At 37.2% G+C, this 23,179-nt stretch overlaps 1 protein-coding gene across 4 annotated transcripts in view; it reads left to right on the top strand.

Annotated features, from left to right (window-relative positions):
• Positions 1–23,179, top strand: part of MAP3K4 (mitogen-activated protein kinase kinase kinase 4) — a 111,842-nt gene that overhangs the window by 30,172 nt on the left and 58,491 nt on the right. For all 4 annotated transcript variants that reach the window (XR_002482082.1, XM_021713408.1, XM_008060126.1 and 1 more), the window contains exons 2-3: positions 2,459–2,649; positions 15,251–16,614. Coding sequence is in view for 3 of the 4 variants with exons in the window: in XM_021713408.1 (XP_021569083.1) it covers positions 2,459–2,649; positions 15,251–16,614 (1,555 nt within the window). In the remaining variant the exon portion in view is untranslated. The remainder of the gene's footprint in view (positions 1–2,458; positions 2,650–15,250; positions 16,615–23,179) is intronic.

Genomic DNA, 23,179 nt, shown 5'->3' with positions numbered 1-23,179 from the left:
GAATGTAGACCTTAAAATTTCCAAATTATTATTGTCTTAGAAAGATTCCATAGAGGCTGCTTCACCCATCCAGGAAGGCTAGGGTGCGGCCTTAGCTCCCAGTTCACATTCCTGCCTACTGCACATTCCTACCTACTGAAAGAGTTGCTTGCTGTTTCATATTTGAGTTCATTTTTCTATTTATCCTGGTATTCCCTGCTGCCTAACTTTGGTGTACTTAACTGACTAAAGGATTGTGCCGTAGTTTCCTAGCAATTACCATTCTCATACATCAAATGCAGTGGAAAAGCTCTGACAGTTGGTGAGCACTGTGCTGGGCATCCCTGGAGATGCAGAAGTAATAAAATATGAGTCCTGCCTTGCCATTCCCTCCAAGTATCCTAGTGAGGAAATGAATAAAAACAGACACCTTAGAATATTGAGTTTGAAAGAATATAAAAGATGGTAAAATGGTTTCCAGGCCTGTGCCATGCTGAGCTCCAAAGTGGGCTTCTCTTGTGGGTGAAGCAGCTGAGCACAGGATGCAGATGTTCTCAGTGGGCGGCATGTGAGCATGGTGACCTCCGAGACCTGCTAGATGGGTGGTGTCAGTCATTTGGTGAACACTTATTATATTCTGTTCTTTTGTTAAACATACATTATTGGATTTAATCCTCATCAGAATAGAGTCTAAGTATTTGTTATCCTCATTTTGTAAATGTACAATGTAGGGATTTTAAATAATTTGTCCAAGGCCCACACAGTGAGAAGGCAGCATAGCCAGGATTTGAACATCAGTCAGCGTAGCACAAGCCCACACTGTTAATCATCCAGAGCCTGGGCCATTAACCACCAAAACACATGGGAAGAAATAAACGACCTTGGCATTCATAGCTACGTTCTTTAATCGGCTGAATCAGCTATTTCACAGAGTATAGAAGACTTGGATATAGGGAATTCCAAGTTAGTCTGTAAGTTATTCTGTTTGCTTTGTGACTTTGAACTTAAGTAATAAATGTAGTTAGCCTAAGGGACTATAAGTAGGTACATTTAAAACTTATTTCTAAATTTACCCATGATTTAATTTGTTTTAATTAACTTTCAGGGTATTTAACTTGTATGTCTTATTGTGTGTATACATATGTTTGGGAGCATGTATGTATTTTCATGAAGTATCTAAAGTAGTCTTTTAAAAAGAGATCATTAAAAAAATCAGTTTTTGACTTGTCAGGGAAATTTTATAGATTTTAGTACTGTGTATCAATTCTGTAGCATTTTTATTTTTCAAAAGATAATTTCTTTTCTGAAGTTTATTTGTCAATCTAATTCAATAATGTATCATTCATGTTAGAGTGTTTTTTTCTTTTTCCTTCATGACTTTGAAATAGCTTTGATTTTATATCAGTATATAAATTGCCAGGAAGAAACAAGTTACATGCTGAACATAACTTGCAGTTATGTTTATAAAATATAAGGCCTGTTTTATAAAGTGTTCAGAATGAGGTAGACTGTGATGATACATATTTGGAAAGAATTTCATAGTTGATTCCTTTAGAAGTTCGCTGTTTTAAAATTGCATTTGCTCTCAGTTTATATCACTAAACTTAATTTTGTTAGCTTTGCAGAAATAGAAACAGAACTTTGTCAAAATAATGATATTATTTCAGAAGTTGGCTGGGGATAGATATGACAAACAGTATTTTTAGAGAATAAATTAATGAGAAATTGCATTTTGAAGGTGAAAAGAAATGATTTCCTTTTTCCTCTTCTGCAGCATCCTTCTCCCCTATAGGCTATCTAAGCTTGACACCGGGATTTTCTTTCTCCCAATTTTTAAATTGTGTCAAAACACACATGGCACAGAATTGTCTCAACCATTTTTAAGTGGTTCATTGGCAGTAAATATGTACATAGTGTTACCTGCATTGTAACTTTTCCCGGAGACCTTGAATAGTTGCCCTCCCTACTCCCTCATGCTCTCTCTTTGCTGTGTGGGCCACTGCACAGCCTCCTGTCCTTCTGTTCTGTGTGCTTCAGAGAGAGCAGCCAGGCAGGACTGCACTCGCCCGCTCCACGGTCGGCTTGTGGTAGCTAGCATGCAGGTCCATTTTTCGTTCTGTCTGATTTGTATCTTCTAGACTTTTGCTGTTTTTCCCCTTAACCTGTAACTTTTAGGTTTATATTTCAAGTTAGAAAGAGCTCTAGAAATTACAGGAACAGAAACAACAAAACCTCCCTACCCCTGTGGTGTTTCTTGTTCATGGTAAGGCAGCAATAGTCAGTCTTTCCCCCTTGGCGTGAAAGGAGTTTTCACTCTCCTTGCGAGTTTTCACAGGTAGACATAGAGGAGAAGGATTGCGGTGCTGAAGAGACGCATACATAGAAAAGTTCTACAAAGAGTTCTTTAACAAATTATAACTGAACTGGGAACTTGCTCATGATGATACTGAGTGCGTTCTCTGCTTCTGGTCTTTCGTAGGCAAGAGTGCACCTCGGGGGACTCAGCTTGCAAGAGTCCCGAGTCCGATCCGGAAGACTTCTCAGATGAAACAAATACAGAGAATCTTTATGGCACCTCTCCCCCTAGCACACCACGACAGATGAAGCGCATGTCAGCCAAGCACCAGAGGAACAGTGTTGGGAGGCCGGCCAGTCGATCCAATCTGAAAGGTGAGTCTTCTCCTTAAAAAGGCAAACGTGGGAGGGCATGGCACTTTGGATACCTCATTTTTATATGACTTGCAACTGTTGATCGCTTCTTTCTACAATAAGGTTAGCAATTTCTTTTGGTTTTAGTTTGATTTTAATGCTGCTGTTACATTTGATTTTTAAATTTTTGAATTATTACAGTAGCAATATTGTTAATACAACACACAAATAATTTTCCAATGATAGGAAGACTTGTCCTGAGTAATGACTGAGGTCAGCCATAGGAGGCATTTGAGAGTGTGGAAGGAGCTGAGTGTTCCCTGCGTACTAATCCAAGATGGCTGCTGGTTAGGTGGGAGAGATGGCCTTCTGTTATTCTTGAAATCTTTTAGTCTGTGGCTTTTAGATTCTGCCTTCCCAAAAGAGACAGAGTCAGTCTTTCTTCCCCTGGACTCTGTAGGCAGCCAAGATCTCTGTTGTCTGACCGTGACCCACGGTGCTCCCTTTTGTGTGTAGGGCTCTCTCTCTCTCTAACACAGTGACTAGATGGTCCCCTATATCTCATAACCGTGGACAGAGCTTGTCTTCTACTTTGTTCTTTATTTAGCAGGTAGTGCCCAGGTAGTGCTCTTCTCCCAGAAGCAGCAAGTATGTGTTCTTTTGTTTTTTGCCTCCTTTTGGCAGGTCATAGCTGCTCTTTCTTGAGGTAGGTAAGTTGAATGAGGCCAGGCCACTGCCTGCTTCCGCCAGGAAGGATGGCCAGGACCCTCATGGTTTTAGGGCTTGCCTGTTAATCTTAACAAACGCTTGTCCTCAAACAGATCCTGTGGCTTCCTGGCATTCATGCAGCTATGACTGCATGAGGTACAGATGTTATTTTTCATCTCATCTAAGAAATTCCTCCTTGTGGCTGCCACACTCCTTCCCATCTCTCTCTCTATAGCTTGTGCTCTGCGTTCCTCTGTGGTCCTCATCCTCTCCCTGCAGGCTTCTTCACTATGCGGAGTGTTCCTGGCTGAGTTGTCATCTTCACTTTGCACCCCCCTCAGAGCCCTTCCTCAAAAGAGAAGGGAGGCTAGAGACATGGATTTTACTGAGTTTATTTGCTTGAGTGAAACTTTATGCAAGGGAATTCCTGAGCAGTGAAGAGTTTTTCTTTTTCACAGATGATTTTTCCACACAAGTTACTTTTTTGGCCTTGTTTAAAAACTTTATTTGCAATAGGATTTTAAACTGTGGCTTTTACTTACCCCTTTGGAAACTAATAGCTTTCCAGTACACTTTGCTATCTTGGAAATGTGTCGTTATCCATTTTCTCAGACCTTTCTCAAGTGCCTTTAGAAGTTTCTTCCCTATAACAGGTGTCATGAAGTAGCATCTGAAGAACCAGTGTCAGTTAATAACTATTTGCTTTGTGGTGGTAAAGTAAGATGATGCCAGTGGTATATCTTCTTTTTTTTCCACTTGTTGGTTCATACTGTTTTAGAACAGAAGTTGAGAGCTCAGTGCCTCCATTTTATAGACTGAGAAACTGAGACTCAGGGTTATAAAGCAGTTTCCTTAAGTCCAGAGGCTTGAGATGGGGCAGGACTATTATTTACTGCTAGTTTTCTTGGTAGTCGGTGTGGTCTTTTTCCGAATATGAGCCACAGGGGTTAAGCTCACCTGAAGGCAGAACTTGAGTAGATTCTGCTGCCTTTCACTATTAGGCAGACAGCTGGTCACTAGATGTTTGCTGATCTTACTGCTATCTTGCTGGGCTGTGTGGGAGATAAAGGGAAGGGAGAAAGTTTCCTCTTTCCTTCCACAATTTCTTTTAACCGTTTCTTTTATAATATGATAGAATTTTAGAGCTGGAAGTGGTCTCAGAGACCACTTAAGTTCCTGCCGCTTTTCAGATAAAGAAACTGGTGCTCATAGGCCTTTTGATTTATAGCTGTTTAATAGCAGACCTAGGGCACCAAATCCTTAATAATTTATTCTTTTTCTTATTGCAAAAGATTATGTGTTTATTGTAGGAAATTCAGAAACTATGGACAAGAAGAAATAAAAATCACCCATAAAACCAATACACAAAGCAGCTTCTTTTACCATCTGTGAAAGCCTGACTACGGAGCCTGTAGTTTTTTTGCTTGTGTATGTTTATGTTGTCATACTGTTTCCATCATTTTATAACTGGTTTCTTTTTTTATTTAATGTTTTGTGAACTTTTTATGTCATAGAATAACTGTACTCTTTTTTTTTTGAGTTGGAGTCTCTCTCTGTCGCCCAGGCTGGAGGGTAGTGGCACACTCATGGCCACCCGCGCATCAACCTGCTGGGCTCCAGGGATCCTTCTGCCTCAGCCTTCCAAGTAGCCAGAACTACAGGCGCATGCTACCATGCCCGGCTAATTTTTGATTTATTGTAGGGATGAGGTCTTGCCAAGTTGCCCAGTCTGGTCTCGAACCCACAGGCTCAGGCAATTCACTCACCTCAGCGTGTGCTGGGATTATAGGCAGAGCCTCTGAGCCCAGTAATAACCTATACTCTTAACTTAAATATCTGCTGTGTCATTTGTAGCAGCATCTTCCCAATTACTACTAACAATAATTGAGTGTTTACTGTGCGCAAAGCACTGTGCTTAGCACTTCAAAGTAATTATTTTTTAAATGTAATAAATAACGCAATGAGGTATAGGTGTTATCTAATACGGATTGAGTATCTGTAATCTAATGCTCCAAGATATAAAACTTGTTGAGCGCTGACTTGATGCTCAAAGGAAATGCTCATTGGAACATGTTTTAGAGTTTAGATTTTTGGATTTGTGATACTCACCCAGCAAATATAATGTAACTAATCTGAAAAAAATCAAAATCCAAAGCTCTTCTGGTCCCAAACATTTCAGATAAGGGATATTAACCTGTATTTATTTTATAGTTGAGTAAACTGGGCTCAGAGGGATTCCACAGTTTTTCATTTTAATGGCTCAGGCATGCATATAGTAGAAAGCAGCTTTACATATCTTTTGAATTATTTTTTGCCAAAATTCATGTTCATGTGTACCAAGAGAAGATGGAGATGAAGCAGCCATGTTGGACAAGTGGGCTATTTGAATGTTTTGGTAATGCAGCATTTGCGATGTCGTGGTGAGATAGTCTTTGAGAACTTATTCTCAGATACCTGCAGCATTCATGGTGAACAAACACCACAGACTTGGCTGCTGGATTGCCAGGATTCCAATCCTGGTTCTACTATCTCATTCTGTCTCTGTAGCCTCCATGTCTTATTTTCTTTATCTATAAAGTAACCTACCTTCTAGTGTCGTGAGAACTTATGTTCAGTAAGTCTTAGCTTTTGTTACTATTACTGTAAGCTATGGATTTCTTCCTAGTATTTATTACACTTTTTTCTTGCCTTAAATCCCAAATCAAAAATAAACGTATTGTTTACATATCTTTATTAATTGGTGTCCCCATTTTCAGAACCCTGAGTCTTAGATTAAATGATTGTCTCAAGTCATATAACTACTGATTCTATGTCTGTCCTGCCTGGACTATACATTTCCTTGTATCTCTTCCTAATTCTTTGTTTTTTTCTCATTATCTGAGGGGGATCCCAAAAAACCCAGAATTATATTTTTGGAAGGCAAGTCCCTTGTAGTATAGGCTTCCCCTGTTAGGTAAGTGTTCTAAGAACCCATTGGCATCAATGTACCAGATAGCATTGTGAGAGGCTGTGTTTGGCTTCAGTGAATTGTTTTTGGAGATTCTTTCAATGCATTTGCCCATTTCTTGATGGGTGGTTTACATGAACAACCTGCCCACACTGCATTGAGTAGTCAGCAGTTTTTTTTTATCAAAAACAGCATGATCTCTGTGTCCCACCGTCCTATTCACCCAAATGACTTTTTTTGTTTTCCCAGATGAAAAAAGTCCTCAAAGGGAAACATTTTTGCTGATGTGGAAGAGGTTAAACAAAAACAACAGAAGCACTAAAAAGGCATTAAAATTGATGAGCTCATAAACTGTTTTGAGCAGTGGAAAAAGTGTCTCAATAGCTGTATTGCATCAAACGGAGAGTACTTTGAAGGTGACTAAAATTGAAACATGTCAGAATAAATACACATTTTTTATAAATAAATTCCAGGATTTTTTGGGCCCCCCTTCATATACACTAGTAGCATAGTTTTCGTTGTTGTTGTTAAGTGTTGCTTTCCTTTATTCTATACCACCTTTCCTCTCTCCTCTCCTTTTTTCCTCCTGCTTTCTTCTATATTTCTCACTCTCTCCCCATTCTTTTCCTTTCCTCCCTCTGTTTTTTCCTTATTTCTCCTTCATTCTTTCCATGGAATCAAAATTTGAGTGACTCCATGGGCATGCACTGATTTCAATGATGAATAAGACCTAGCACCAGCTTTTGCAGGGAGCGTACAAGTAACAGGCAGGGCAGCCTGGTGTGGTGGGACTGGGGTGGAGGTTCCTGTGGGTGCACACAGGAGGGGGCATTGACAAGACCTGGGGCTGGAAGAGTTTAGGAACAAGTGCCATTTGTGCTGTGACCTCAAGGCCGAGTCAGGAAGGCCAGTATTTCAATCTAGCATGTGATTCATAATAATATATTGGTCCCTCAGTATTTTGAGGAGTGTTTTAGAATTAATTAGATTGGTCAGATTATTTTAAAAGCTTTCCAAGGAAATGTGAACTGGTACATTCTCACTGCAGTAAGCAAAGGCTCTCTGATTTGAGTCATACTGTTAACTTTAGAACTGTAGTGAAATTGGGAGTCAGGCTTTTGATACATATTCACACCAATAACATTTGCGTTTTTCTGGTTATCTATTGTTGTATTAACAACTATCCCAAAACTTGGTGGCGTGAAGAGCTACCATTTTATTGCTTATGGTTCTGTGGTTCTGGCGTTTAGGCAGGGCATAGGTCATCTCTGTCCTGTGATGTCTGGAGCCTTAGCTGGAGCAGCTCAGTTGGCTAGAAAAGTCCTAGCTTGACTAGCACCCTGGGTCTGAGCCCTCAGTTCCTCTCTGCCTGGTGTCTGCTGGGTCTCAACCCTCCTTCACTCATATATATCTGTCTGGCACCTGGGCTGAGAGGGCAAGAACAGCTGAGGGCGGTCTGGTATTGTTTTCTCTCCACATGGCTAGCCCCTGGGTAGTTGAACTTCTTACATGGCAGCTGGCTTCCCTCAGAGCAGGTGTTTTGAGAGGCCAACATGGAAGTTGCAAGGCTTCCTGTGCCCTGGTCTCAAAAGTTGTGTAGCATCACTTCTGCGTTCTTTTAGTTACACAAAATCCCTGTGGGAGGGAGATGGGGGGGAGGTACTCAAGACAGCAGTACCTGGTGCCCACACAAAGGAAGGTGTGTGTATCGGCTGCTTTGGGACACTAGCTCCTACATGCATCCACTGTAAAGTTTTGCGAGTTAGATTCTGGTTAGTCATACTGCCTTTGCTCCCTCCAAAATGCAAAAAACATCAAAAGCATGCCTGAAGAAATATGAGACTGGAAAAGGTAACTGAAGGCACTGCTCAAAGGAGGCGACTGTGACCAGTGATATGGCTTCTTAGCTGTGGTAGCCATTGTCACAAACTGATTATGTGGGTAAGAGTCTTAGGATATTATTATCACCATAGACTCAGAGTAGTTACTGATGCTATAAGTTTATTTTTTTCATCATTGTGAATTTGGATCTTAGACAGTAGTAGCTCTAATTGTGGTGCATATGCATGATTAGAAAATTGACTCATTGAAATTATTTGATGGAATTGTAATAGTGCTGAGTTCTTGCAGATCTTTATCAATGATATGTTGAAATGGTAAATTACAGACCAAAGAAATTAGAGATAAAACAGTGGTACTAAAAAGGGTACCTGTATAATAAGCTTTTAGTTTTGTAAAGATAAGAAATGCACATTATAATACAATGTTATGGAATCTTACAAAAATTAGTCATTTGCTTTTTTCTACTTAGCAATAGGTGGAGGCTATTGTTCTGTGTAAGCACACTTAAACTAAGGTGTTCTTTTGATAACTGTAACCATGTTCTTCATAGGGTATTTTCATAGTTACAAATAAAAAATATTGTTGTGGGGAGCATCTCGGCTCATGTATCTTTGGCCATATGTGGACTGTTTTGGCAGACTAGGCTCCTTGCAGTGGAATTGCTGTATCAAATGGTATGTATGTTTAATATTGGTAGATATCACCTATGCCAGTCTTCAAAAGGACTTCATTTTTAATACTCCTGTCAACAGTGTATGTCTGCCTTCTTTCCTTGTGTTTTCTATATTACTGTTTAAAATTTCTGCTTTTCTACGTTAGCTGGCTAAATTTACGTATTTCTAATTTTTTAGGTTTCTTTACTAAGCAGAAGATAGTTGGTAATTGTGGTTGAATACACAGGCCAGTATGAAATTTACTGGTGGTATTAGGCTAAATATAAATACACACATAGATATATACAACTTCAGAAAGTCTCACTTGCATCAGAGTATTTAATTAATTGCAACTACTTCCGAAATGTAGGGAATCAAAGTTAAAGTTATCAGAACTTTTTAACTTTATATTGCAATCATAGGGACTATGTGTCCCCCTGAGACTGAAAGACTGAATGCAGAGTGTATGTATTTGGGTGCATTTTTGTGAGTAGAGTCCATAATTTTCATCAGATTCTCAAATGCAGTCTGACCCAAAAGAGTTTAAGAAGCACTGTCCTAGATAACATTTGCCACGTGTTTAGCGAGATTTTCTTCTCAAAACAGCTCATCCTGAATGAGTTACACTTAAAGGATGAAGCTGTAGGATATGTTGCAAATTCAGAATCAATGCAAGAGCTCCAGGTTCTTTCCTCACTAGCTAAGAACAGACACACTCCCCCCACCTCCAGCATGGATGCCAGCTTTACAGAAAATGACTTTTAAAAAGCCCATTGGTGTTTTGTTTTGTGATTTTTACTATTTATAAATGAAGTATATCTGTTGAATTAAATGGCCATATTCACTGACTTTTTACAAATCTTATTTTGTTCAGAAGATTGTTTTGGGTCCACTGTTCTTTGACTTCTTCATGTTCTTCTCCTTCGCTTTGAATCTTTACCGTTGTTCATTCTGAGGCAGGGTGTGATAGTCACAGCTCCCTTACTTTTTTAACGTTTAATTTGCAATACATTTTAAAAATTTACAGGTTTATAACTTATCATAAACAATTTCTTTCTCTAGTTTGTCTTTAATCTACTGAAGTTCTCTAACAGAATTGAAATAATGAACAATACCAATACTAGCAAATAAAAGGAGGCTGCAGCCTTTGTACCAGGCTGGTGGGAATGCAGATTGTCCCAGTCCCTGGGAAAGTCATTTGTTAATACAATCAAATTGAGGCTGACTCTGTCTTTGACCTAGCCATTCCCCTTCTGAGAATGCACATGAGAAGTTCCTGTAAATGGACACAAGAAGTCCTACAAAAGGATTGACAGTATGATTTATAGACGTTCCCCCAACTTAACAGTGGTTTGACTTCATGATTTTTCATTTAAAGGTGGTGTGAAAGCAATATGCACTCAGTAGAAGCAATACTTTGAATTTTGCTTCAAAATTCGATATAATTGTATTATAAAATAGGCTTTGTGTAAGATCATCTAAGTGTTGGCCGATTTAAGGGTTCTGAGCTCATTTATGGTGGACTAGACTAAGCTATGATGCTCGGTAGATTGGGTGTATTAAATGCATTTTCAACTTAAGATTTTCAACTTATGATGAGTTTATAGGGCACACCCCCATCATAAGTTGAGGAACATCTGTATAATGTGTCATTGTATAGCCATCAGATGAGAAAGTTCAAAACAAAATCTGTGATAGTGGTTGTCCCTGAGATGAGCGAGGGGCCTGGGGAAATAGATGGAGTTGAGGCCGATTTATTTTTATTGAGGTTGTTTTATTTCTTTGTATTGATGGACTTTAAATGTTTGCCAGTTTAGAAGTGTCCAAACTCTGTTTTATCCATTTTTGCATTTTTCTGATTTTGTTTCTCGGGAAATATTCAAGACATTTTTGTTTTCAAAGTGTTAACTCCTGTTTTTAAAAGCTGTAAAAAATATGATAACAGTGTTTTGATACCTGGGTAAGGACGATTAATTGCTTATTAGCTAAAAGAAGTCTACTGTCTGACATCTGAACTGATATACTTTCCCAGGTAAGCTCTTGAGTTAATTCAGTGACCAGGCTTTATTTCATACTTTCATAAATAACAATTTAGCAGCCGGGCTTGGTGGCTCAGCCTATAATCCCACGCCTTTGGGAGGCTGAGGTGAGTGGATTGCCTAAGCCCACTGGTTCGAGACCCGCCTGGGCAACTTGGCGAGACCTCATCTCTACAGTAAATCAAAAAATTAGCCGGGCGTGGTAGCGCACGCCTGTAATTCCAGCTACTTGGAAGAAGGCTGAGGCGGAAGGATCACCGGAGCCCAGCAGGTCGAGGCTGCGGTGGCCAGGAGTGGCCACTGCACTCCAGTCTGGGCAACAGAGTGAGACTCCAACTCAAAAATAAAATAAAATAACAATTTAGCTGTGGTGTTATTTGAGATTATCCTTTTGGATTATGGCATTGGAAATTGGGTAATTACCAGTTTATAGCAATTGAGTTTTTGATAAGTTTTGGACAGTATTTAGCCAAATATAACTATTTCTTCTTAAGACTGATTTAAGAGAAAGTGAAATCATTTTATCCTTAAATGTCTGTTTTCTTTTTAACCTAGCAGAAGGAAGTACATTCATTTCATCTGAACGTTTAAGTAGACTACATAGGAATTTAAAATACACCCAAGCCTAAACCCTTTTCAACATGCATCTACCCTATAACCATCAGCTTCATTTTGTAGCACTGTTATAACACTGCAATTGCTAGGTTATAGAGATAGAGCAAATATTGTGGAATTTATATCATGATATGTACATATGTAGACATATACTAATCTTCCTATTGTCAGCAGATATCTCAAGGGGCGTGTGTGTATATATACATATATATGTGCATTGTGTACACCTGTATATATGTGTATATATGTCTCTCTGCTAACAGTAGTGAGATTAGAATGTTTATTTGTTTTTAATAAATATGATATCAATGTAAAATAGAGCTGGTAAAAATGGTTCTAAGTCACATTCAATTTATATAGCAAGTGAAATGTTTATTGTTAGCCAAAGTGAATTTAAATCTGTATTTGAGTTCTTTAGTCCAAACTCAATCTGATTTTCAAGATTTTAATTTGTGTTTCCAGGCTATACAAATACAGGAACACTGTTGATACAGACTCTTCTCTTTTCTGCCTTTGTGATTTTTTTGTGCTCTTCTTTGCAGGCTTCTTTGCCTTCCTTGCTAGCCTTGTTTAAGCTGAATTCATTCTTCAAGGCCCCAGGTCAAGTACCTACTCTTACTTTAAGCCTTTACAGATAAGTTAGGCTGCAGCAATCTTTCGTGGCACTCGGCATCTTCACCTTTCTAGGCCTGTCGACGCTGTCTTGTGAGCACCTTTGACAGGTGTGAGGGTGGTGTGGGTCACCAGCATGAGGTAGGATCCCTGTTCTAACATCTGCCGTCTGCCTGATCAGCTGTGCCCTGCAGTAATCTTCATCATAATTTTGTTAATGAGGATTGTGATCATCTCTGTAGAGCCCTTACCTGGAGGAAAATAAGAGGATTGGATAGAGTGGTTTCCCAAAATGTGATGCCATTTTAGCCATGCTGGATTAGAGACAATGAGAATGAGTCCAGGGATGTGCTTGTCTGTAGGAACTCAAGCAATTCTGAACGTATACTGAATTTTGAGAACCTTGCCCTAGATCTGTAAATGCCCCTTCAGATTGCTAATTTGTTTGGTATTCTAGGTCATCATTGCTCTAATGATCACCTCACGCTTACAGGTCAAGATCACACATCTGCTTATGCTTTCTCATTGGAGAACTCAAGTAAGGCCAGTGTTTTGAGTTTGGATGACACAGGTATGGGAGAACATAAGAACTGCAAGGACTTGATTAAAAACCACATTTTATACATATTCTGAGGACCCATTTTTAGGTGTGGGTGGTGGGAATTCAGTTGTTTGTCTTATGTCTGTCAAATGAGCCATATTGGTTCCTTTCATTTTCATTATAAAGTTGTCTTTTGAAAAATTCTTTTATATTTTCATTTGGCAGGAATTATTGGTGATTGGCCAAAGGAACAAGTACTCCAGATGCTTTAATTGTACTACCAAATCACACCATTTAATTTATAGCCACTTGGGAGATCGGATGTTCCATTGATCTCAAGTTATTAGGAACGAGTTTTGTAGTCCTGCAATTAGAACTTGCAGCATAAAACATCCTGTGTATCTAATTCCTGTACTTTTGATCCATTTTCTTTTTCAGAAGCTTTTGTATTTGACTTTTTGCTAATTGCAGGGAGGTTTAGTATTAACAGAAAACTAGTATGTCTGGATTTCTTGTCTAAGCCCAATACCTATATTGTAGTTACCTACAGACATCTCCACATGAATGTCCCATAGGTACCTAAATTTAATATATTAGAAACTAAACTCATTTTCTTTACCTCCGGTCTCACACAGTGATACAATGTATATATCATTTTTTGTTTCTTAGTAATAGCATATCATATGAATTGATATCTTGAAAAATAAAATATAGTAGTAAAACTTGGAAGCATTTATCATTTTTGCTTTCAAAATACCATCAGTTAACTAAATAAAAATGAATGGTATATATGTGCTTTGTTAATAAAGGTGTAAGGAGTGTATAGTTTAACAAAGCAAAAAGCAAGAGTAATTTAAAGGATTGCCCTAGACAGTTTTTTTAATATGCAGAAATGAAAGTTGATAGGCATTTATAGCTAGAAAAAATAAAATTGTGATGAAATTTTCTTAAATGGACTGTATAAAAAATTTTAAGGCATCTAGAAGTAAATAAAATAGGTTAGTACTACAGATAAAAAATCTTTCTTAAATTTTAAAAATAATAGTAATAGTTTTTTACTAAAATAAGCAAAAATACCTATAAAATGTTGGTTTAAATTTTTTTGATAGATCATAAAGTAAATTTAATATAAGGTAAACCAAGCTGTAAGTGCCTTTAGATAAACTTGTTCTTAAAATTCTTATTTTAAAACTAATTTGAATTAAATTGATTAGGAAGTAAATTGATTTTAAACATATTTTCCTTGGTGCATTGACTTTTGGGTATATTAGTTTGTAATTCATGAATGTACCCTATTCCATCAAATCTAAAGACATATTGTAATATCACATACTAAGAAAAAAGTGCTTACAACTGATGAGTACATTCTTATACTTAGAATTTTTATTTTTTGTTTATTTAAAGAGCTCTTTTGTATCTTTATATTTACATATAGATTTTTAAAACTCACTTATTACACTTCTGCATAAATATGTAAAAAAAGTAAATGAAATCTCTTGGTGATTATGTTTCTAAAACGTATTCATATCATCATTGATTATATGGAACATTCTAATTTCAGAGATTTTAACATATGAAAAAAATGTGTCTCAGATTCAGTGACATAAGGTTTGTCTTGAGTATAGAGGCCAGGTTGAAATGATGTTAAAGGTGTGGGCATTATCAGTATGTGAAGTAGAACTGAATGAGATCACCCAGGGAGAAGAGGTCTAGGGTTGGCACTTTGGGAAACATTAACGTTTTATAGCTTGAGCAGAGTTCCAAGGAGAGACTTAAGGAAATAGAAGAGAACCCGTAGACAGTTATATTTAGGAAGCAACAGAATGAAGATGTTTCAGTAAGGGAGAGCGATTACTAGTGTTAAAAATGCCAAACAGGAAGGAGAATGTGTGTGAGTTCAATCGAAAGCTTGGAATAAATTATAGAACTTTTTATAGTTGTTTGAATGAAATGTGTGATATTTACTTTCTTCCTGTTAACCTGAATGATTTTATATGCCAGTGTAATAGATTAAGAAAATAATACTGAGTCTGTCTTCAGTTTTGTTAATTTTAAATTTAAGATGTTGTTGCTAATTTGTTTGTGGCAAAGAAGAAATCAAGGAATAGAATAAACTAAAGTCAGTGATTTTGTCTGTCGGCTGTCTTTCAATTTTCTTAATGAGAATAACCTTAAGGTGTCTTAAGGATTCTTTCATCAACTACCTTGTTTTACCAATGAGACAAGTGACCTAGAAATCTTGTGTGATTTGCTCTTAAGTTTACACGTTCAGTTAATGGCAAAAGCAGGAATTAGATAAGTTTTTAAATCTAAGCTTCTGTCAGATCTCCCATACTGTTTCTCCTTTCTTAAATGGAAATTTCATTAAATGGTTTGGTAACTACACTTTGTAGCATAGAGATAAATAGCAAGTTTTAGATTATTAGTTGTGAATATAAAAGGAGACAGCATGTAAAATAATGTAGCAAGGAAAATGATCTTTTTTAAATTTAGAGAGGAATGTTATATATATATTTTGATTCTCTTAATTTTCAGCATATGGTATGTTTTCTTCCAATAGCAGCCTAAAAATATAATACATGTGAATATCAGTTTTACTGAAAATATTGAGAGCAGCTTTATATTTTAGATTTATATAATGTTCTTTTTTTTTTTTTTTGAATAGAAAAAATGAATGCACCAAATCTGCCTCCACATAAAGACACTGGAAAAACAGTGGAGAATGTGGAAGAGTATAGCTATAAGCAGGAGAAAAAGATCCGAGCAACTCTTAGAACAACAGAGCGTGATCATAAAAAAAATGCACAGTGCTCTTTTATGTTAGACTCAGTGGGTGGGTCTTTGCCAAAAAAATCAATTCCAGATGTGGATCTCAATAAGCCTTACCTCAGCCTTGGCTGTAGCAATGCTAAGCTTCCGGTATCTGTGCCCATGCCTATAGCCAGACCGACACGCCAGACTTCTAGAACTGACTGTCCGGCAGACCGCTTAAAATTTTTTGAAACATTACGACTTTTGCTAAAGCTTACCTCAGTCTCGAAGAAGAAGGACAGGGAGCAAAGAGGACAAGAAAACACGTCTGCTTTCTGGTTTAACCGATCTAATGAACTGATCTGGTTAGAGCTTCAAGCCTGGCATGCAGGACGGACCATTAATGACCAGGACTTCTTTTTATATACAGCCCGTCAAGCCATACCAGATATTATCAATGAAATCCTTACTTTCAAAGTTAATTATGGGAGCTTTGCCTTTGTTAGAAATGGAGCTAGTTTTAATGGTACTTCAGTAGAAGGGCAGTGCAAAGCCCCTCATGGAGCAAAGACTGTGGGTTACTCAACATATCATGAGCATCTCCAACGCCAGAGGGTCTCATTTGAGCAGGTAAAGCGGATAATGGAACTGCTAGAGTACATAGAAGCACTTTATCCATCACTGCAGGCTCTTCAAAAGGACTATGAAAAATACGCTGCAAAAGACTTCCAGAACAGGGTGCAGGCACTCTGTTTGTGGCTGAATATCACAAAAGACTTAAATCAGAAACTAAGGATTATGGGCACTGTTTTGGGCGTCAAGAATTTATCAGACATTGGCTGGCCAGTGTTTGAAATCCCTTCCCCTCGACCATCCAAAGGTAATGAGCCGGATTATGAGGGTGACGACACAGAAGGAGAATTGAAGGAGCTGGAAAGTAGTACGGATGAGAGTGAAGAAGAGCAAGCCTCTGATCCCTGGGTACCGGAAGTCAGACAGCCCATAAACAACAGTTTTGACTTCCAGTTGCAGGACTGTGTATCCAAGAAGCTGGAGAGGCTCCAATCTGAGGATGATTCTGTTGGCTGGGGAGCACCAGACTGCAGCACAGATGCAGGCTTTGGTAGACATTGTCTGACTTCTATTTATAGGCCATTTGTAGACAAAGCACTGAAGCAGATGGGGTTAAGAAAGTTAATTTTAAGACTTCACAAGCTAATGGATGGTTCCTTGCAAAGGGCACGTATAGCATTGGTAAAGAATGATCGTCCAGTGGAGGTACGTTTCCAGTAGCCATTAGTATGATATTGTCCTTAGTTCTGTTCTTTATTGTAAATTGCAGCATGTGTTGATTATTATGCACTTTCATATTCTAATATTTTTAAGTGTAAATGTTGTTACTATGGATTGCACATTTAAACATTCTGTAAAGTACTGTGATAAATGGGGAATTGATCTATGAACACCTCATGAAATTTAGTGTATTAAGTACAAATTGTTATGTGGAGGGAATAAGTTCAACCATACAAATACAGGATGGAGAGGGACAGATGAGGTATAAGAGGTATAAGAGGACAGGATAAAAGCCACAATCATGGAGGACTACAGGCTGCACGTCAGTCAGTAAAAGGTAACATCATGCTCAGGTAGTTTTAAATGAATATGGCACCCAAGGTCATGGATATAGTTCTTTCTCTATTCTTTGGCGTTATTTACTTGCTTTTGAGTAACATGTTCAGTTTTGGTTACTGAATTTTAAAGAGATGTGAATTATAGAGAAATATAAGACTGATCAAAAGTGTATGCTATTTGACAAGGTTCAGCGTAGACGATGGAAGTTTAAAAGAAGTCTTGATTATTGTCAAATACATGTTTTGATATGTGTAGATTTTTGTCAGAGGAACGTGTCCACTAGAGGAAGTGGCTTGAAGACAATACAAAATTGGTTTTGATAGCTTGATCCCTCATAAATTCCCTACTGGTAAGAGTGGTAAAACTAGAAAAGGGTATATTGTGGGATATTGTTGTTGAGAGTCCAGAACAGTACTGTACAAGTTATTTTTCTTTTCTAGTGAGTTGGCATGTTCATCTGGCTAAAAGTAAAAGCATCCAGATCTCTGAAATCCCTTATACTTGTGTTAGTCCGTGATTCTAAATTTTAGTAGAGACACACACACAGACACACACACAGACACACACGTACAGTCCCTCGGTATCTTGGGAAGGATTGATTTCAGGACCTCCTTTGGATACCAAAATCTTCAGATGCTCAAGTCCCTGGTATACAGTGGTATAGAATTTGCATATAACCTCTGCACATCCAACTGTATACTTTAAATCATCTGTAGATTCTGTGTAATACCTAATATCTTGTTAATACTATGTAAATGGTTGTTATACTGTCTGGTTTGGAGAATCATGTCAAGAAAAAAAGTTTGTAAATGTTACTACAGATGCAGTTTCTTTTTTCCAATATTGTCAATTTGCGATTTGTTGACTCCGTGGATGCAGAACCCCTGGATACAGAGGGCTGACTGTATGTACTTGTTATTTTTATTTTTTCTTACTTTAGTTTATTACACAATCTGGCTTGCTTTAAAGTCATAAATGACAAAACAGAAGACATTTCTTTTATTTGTATTTTTTAAATTTTTTAAATTTTTATTTTATTTTATTTTTGAGTTGGAGACTCACTCTTTGTTGCCCAGGCTGGAGTGCAGTGGCATGCTCATGGCCTCTGCAGCCTCAACGTGCTGGACTCAGGCTATCCTTCCACCTCAGCTTTTCAAGTAGCTGGAACTACAGATGCATGCCACCATACCCAGCTAATTTTTGTGATTTATTGTAGAGACGAGGTCTCACCAAGTTGCCCAGGCTGGTCTCAAACCCCTGGACTCAGGCATTCTACTTGCCTCAACCTCTCAAAGTGCTGAGATTACAGGCTGGGAAACACCTGGCCCAGAAGGCATTTCTTAAAGATGGAAAACACCTGAAGAGAATCTGAGATTTGCAAGATTTTAATTTTTTTATTCTGATGGACAGATTATGAACCTTTAGAAGGAAAGGCAAGCATTCACATGAATATAGGAAGATGGTTACAAAATTAACCAATACTTTGAAACTAAATTTTAAGAAGTTAGTTTACTTTAAGTATTATTTTCATTAGAAATTTTAAACATGAATTACGTCATTTTCTTCAAACAGTATTTTAACTTTGTGAATGATGTGAGTGATTTTTTGATGCACATCTTTTTATTAGAGCAAATTAGCTTTTTTTCTTTTAGTACATTAATAACTATACTAAGATTTTATTATAGTGCAGGTTTCAAAATCAGTAAAGCAAAAATGTAGGCATGTAATGAGAATTTGTCATACTTCAAATGATGATTAACTTTGCAACTTGGTTTTTGGTGGAAGTGGTTTATTTCCGTCAAGGACACATGTGGGCAAGACAGGGTTGATGTTTAATTTGTGTTGTGAAGTACTAGTTTTGAAGTAATATGAGTGAAAAAAAGCCCTGGCAGTACAGTCATCTCAGTATCCCAGAAGTACTGGTTCCAGGAGCCCTGCGGATACCAGAATCCTCGGATGCCCAAGTCCCTGATATGGAATGGTGTCATATTTTCATACAGCCTGCACACGTCTCCTATAGACTTTAAATCATCTCTTGATGCTTATAATTCCTAATACTAAATAAATGCTACATAAATAGTTGTTATATTATGCTGTTTTTAAATTTGCAATATTACTATAATTATTACTTTTTAGAGATGAGGTCTTACTATGTTACCCAGGCCAGACTTGAATTCCTAGGCTGGAGACCAGCCTGAGTCTCCTGCCTCAGCTTCCCCAGTAGCTTGTATTCATTTTTATTATTGTATTGCTAATTAAAATTTCTTTTCAGATTTTTGGATCTGCAGATGCCTATGGAGAGCCGACTACTGTATAATCTCATCTCTCATTCAGGGATTCACATAGGAGAGAGGAGCTCATGGGCGGGGGCAAAGTGGGGGTGGGGTGGGCGTGCCTAGCTTCTGTAAACTGCATTACACACTCTCCCCAGATCGTCTTTCTTTCCTCTCCAGACTCTGTGGTGATTAACCATTGCTACCAAGGGGATTGCATCCCTTAGTTGTGACAAAGCGAAGAAAGATTGAGAATGCGTGCCCTATGTTTTATGTAAACCTCATGACATGAGAGAGTTTACCCATAGTTTTGAGTTCCCATGAAAGTGATCTTCCTTGAGATTTAACCAGAGAGGTTATCCTTGTTATAGAAAAAAAGAAACCGACACTTAAAGTGTATACATTGTATGAATTAAAGACTGTTTATTAGAATTGTCTGTAGGTTGCTTGCTTTAAAAAAAAAAAAAAAAACTACAGAATCCCATTGTTTTACATTTTTGTTCATAAAATGTTAGGTGTCAAATAATGAAACAGTAATGGAGAGCTAAAGTAGGAATTCTGTATTGGAGATTAATCCAAACTAACAAAAAGTGAGGCTCTGAAATTATAATTACCTCAGTGAGAAAGTAAGATTTTATTTTTATTTCCATCTCCAGAGCATAATTTCTGTAAAAGGAGGCATATATATGTGTGTGTACACACACACACACACACACACACACACACACACATATGAATATATGTGTGCACTACACTCCCAGGCTTGTTTTAGTCATTTTACTAAGAGAGCCACGATATGGGTTTTATTCTTTGTCCTGGCTCTTTCTCACCACATAACTTTGTAAATGGCTATCTTTCTGACTTTAAGCCTTTATATCTATAAAATGGGTATAATAATACTTTCCTACCTACCTCACAGGGTTGTTAGGAGGCTTAAAAAATATTTGAATAAATGGCAAAATCCTATACAAGTCAAATATAAACTATTTTATCTTTAGAAGTTTTGTTATTTTTTTCTTGAAGCTAACTGTAAAAATATGGGCTAGATGGTTTTTTACTTTTATTTTTTAAATGTATTCTTTTAATCTTTGCCATATACTGTAATTGTACATTTTAAGGGCATGCATTTTAGGCAATGCAACCGTTTGGGCTTGAGGACTGTTTTGTTTTTATTCTTAATTGTTAGAAACATCTGGACTGAGTATCACAGATTGTACATAATGCATACCCTGTATTTTGCACTGTTTTTATGGTTGCTGTGATAATATGTATGAAAACAGTTGAAGGATCTTGTAGAAAAGAAGACATTTACTTGTGGTATTTTATTTATCTATATCTCAATATTTTTATTCCTTATGATTATATTACTTGTAACCAGTGTTTGCAAAGAACATATGATCTTATATTTAATTTCCCTTTGCTTGTAAGCATGTGTTATAAGACATTTTTCCTCTAAAAGTTTATATTTCAAAGTCTTGAAAAGAATTGCAACTAGTGGCAACTAAAAACAATTTGCAATATGTTTTTAATAATGTGAATATCAGAAATCGCTTTAATGGTTTATTCAAAATTATATAAAGTTGTAGCCTCTAGTTTCTGTGAGTTGACTTCTTCAGGACACATTTCTAGCTACACAGGCAGTCTCTGTAACAAATGGATTAGTTTCCAGAGATCATTTGTAAGGTGGTTGTTTGGGATCTTGAAAATACTTAGCAGCAGAGTGTGTCAAGTACAGTTCTTTTTGTCTGTAGCTTTATGTACTCAAAACACCGTTTTCCAGAGTAACTTAGGCCTGCACTTTTTTCTGTCACATTCTTCTGTGAAGTTATTTTATATTTCTGTAATATAGCTAGATTCCTTTACCTCAGTCTGCATTCCATCTTGGGATTCTCCCAATATCCTGGTTGTTTTTTAAAATTTGCGTACTGTAAAGTTCACTGTTAGTATTTTATAGATCTCTGGGTTTTGTATAATTTAAAATATCAAATACCCAGAAAATACTGCATTGTGGTTATTTTATCCTTCCTTTTTTGCTTTCCTTATGAAATTTATGTATTTTCAGAAGAGAAAGACAAAATGATTATTTATATTTTAACATAGTGTATAAAAAACCATCTGACTGCATAATACTACTTCAAATACTAGGAACATTTTTTTGGTTACTCAGTTGCTTTCTTCTGAATTAGAAATGATCATATAGTTATTATAAGTTTAATGACCAATGAAATACTGTTTGTCTTTGGATTCTAACAATAATTGTGCTAATTTTTTCCTATAGACACAAGAAACCCTGAAGGTGTTGGCTTTTATTTTAAGTTGAACAAAGCATGTAGAAACTAGGAACTGTATAACCACAGCTACCAGTTAAGGAATCTTACCATATGACAGGCTCAACAACCCTATGGAGTGGTGATGTTATTTCTTCGATTTACAAATAAGGAAGCTAGTTTAGGGAGAGTAGATAACTCTCAAAAATCACAGAGCTATAGATCATTAGAGGGATTTAAACCCAGGATTCTGGGATACCAGACTTGAAACTTTGCTAAATGGTTTTCAAACCTGGCTGCAGATGAGTGTTATGTAGGGAGCTTTATAAAAATACATGTACCTATACCCTTCTCTGAGTAGGGCAAGTCAGAATCTCCTAGCGTAGGACAAGAGCACTGGCATTTTTAACAAACCTCCTGAAAGTCAGACCAGCACCAGTGTGGCTGAATCAGCCCACGGGAAACATTAATGAGGCGACTGTGCTTCCCCAGCCTCTGCCTTATGATCAGTGCTCCTTAATACAGTTATTATAATTAACTTTTAATTTATTCTAATGCGCTGTCTGATTTCATAAGTAAAGTTACAAGAACTTTATAATTGAGTGGCATGCCCACAAGCACATAACTTGCTTATTTGCCTATCAGTTTTTTATTTTCTTAAAAGACATATGCTTAACATGAAGCACAAAAGGAAGTTGTGCTACCTTATTTTTGGCTACCGTGAGCCAGCTGATTCAAATCTACCAGAAGATCAGAGGTAAGGACAGAGTCATCAGCTTTCATCTGAGAACTGGATCCCTTGATAACAACAACGATATTAAGGCTAGTAACTGGCACTCCTGAGCACTTGCTATATGTTGGGGAAGGGGAAGGTTAAGTAACCTGATCAAGGTCACACATCCAATAAGTGGCAGAGCTGGGATGGGATATGAACCCAGAACTCTGGCTATAAAGCCATGCGTGCTCTTGAGAGTACATAGGCTTCCAAAGGTACATTTTGTCCCCACACAGTGTTTTAAATATTTTTTGTCTTAATGACTGGCATTAAAAAATGGAAAGATTCACATGAAAATCTGGACCTTTGGTTTCCTTTGGGATACTGGGGTCTGTCTGTCAACACTGGGCCAACATCCCTACATGGCTACGGTATAAATGCTCCAATTTATCCCAGTACTCATCATTTCTTATTCTCTTAAGGTCACCCAAGTGCAACTGTTTCTGTCAACTACCTGCCCTGATAGGAATTTCAGTTTGTGATGTGATTCTTAGTATTGAATCACAGAAACTGATTTTGCAAGGGTAACATAAAAGCTATTTTTATTTAATCCTTCATTGAAAAAAATGCTTTTTTGTTTTATTTTTTGGAACATATAAAGAAACGTCCCTGTCTATCCTATACTGCTGCTCAGAGTAGTAATCATTTACTTTGTATCTTCTGGACTTTACTGTGATTTTATAAATATATATCTTTGTTATGTAATGCATGTAATTTTTAAAGATAAATGTGATAATGCTATACATATCCTGCTCCAACTTGTGGGGCTTTCTTCCATATTCTCTACTTTAAATCTGTACATATAGATATATATAGCTTTATCTCAATTTCATTGAACAATTACATGGCATTTCATTTTATGAATGTGCCATAACTTAATTATTTCACTCTGGATG

This window comes from Carlito syrichta, unplaced genomic scaffold (genome assembly GCF_000164805.1).
Source record: "Carlito syrichta isolate Samal-C Ts95f unplaced genomic scaffold, Tarsius_syrichta-2.0.1 Scaffold304521, whole genome shotgun sequence".
NCBI classification, from domain to species: Eukaryota; Metazoa; Chordata; class Mammalia; order Primates; family Tarsiidae; genus Carlito; species Carlito syrichta.
Note: the sequence above shows the minus strand (reverse complement) of the source record. Positions and strands in the feature narration are given on the sequence as shown.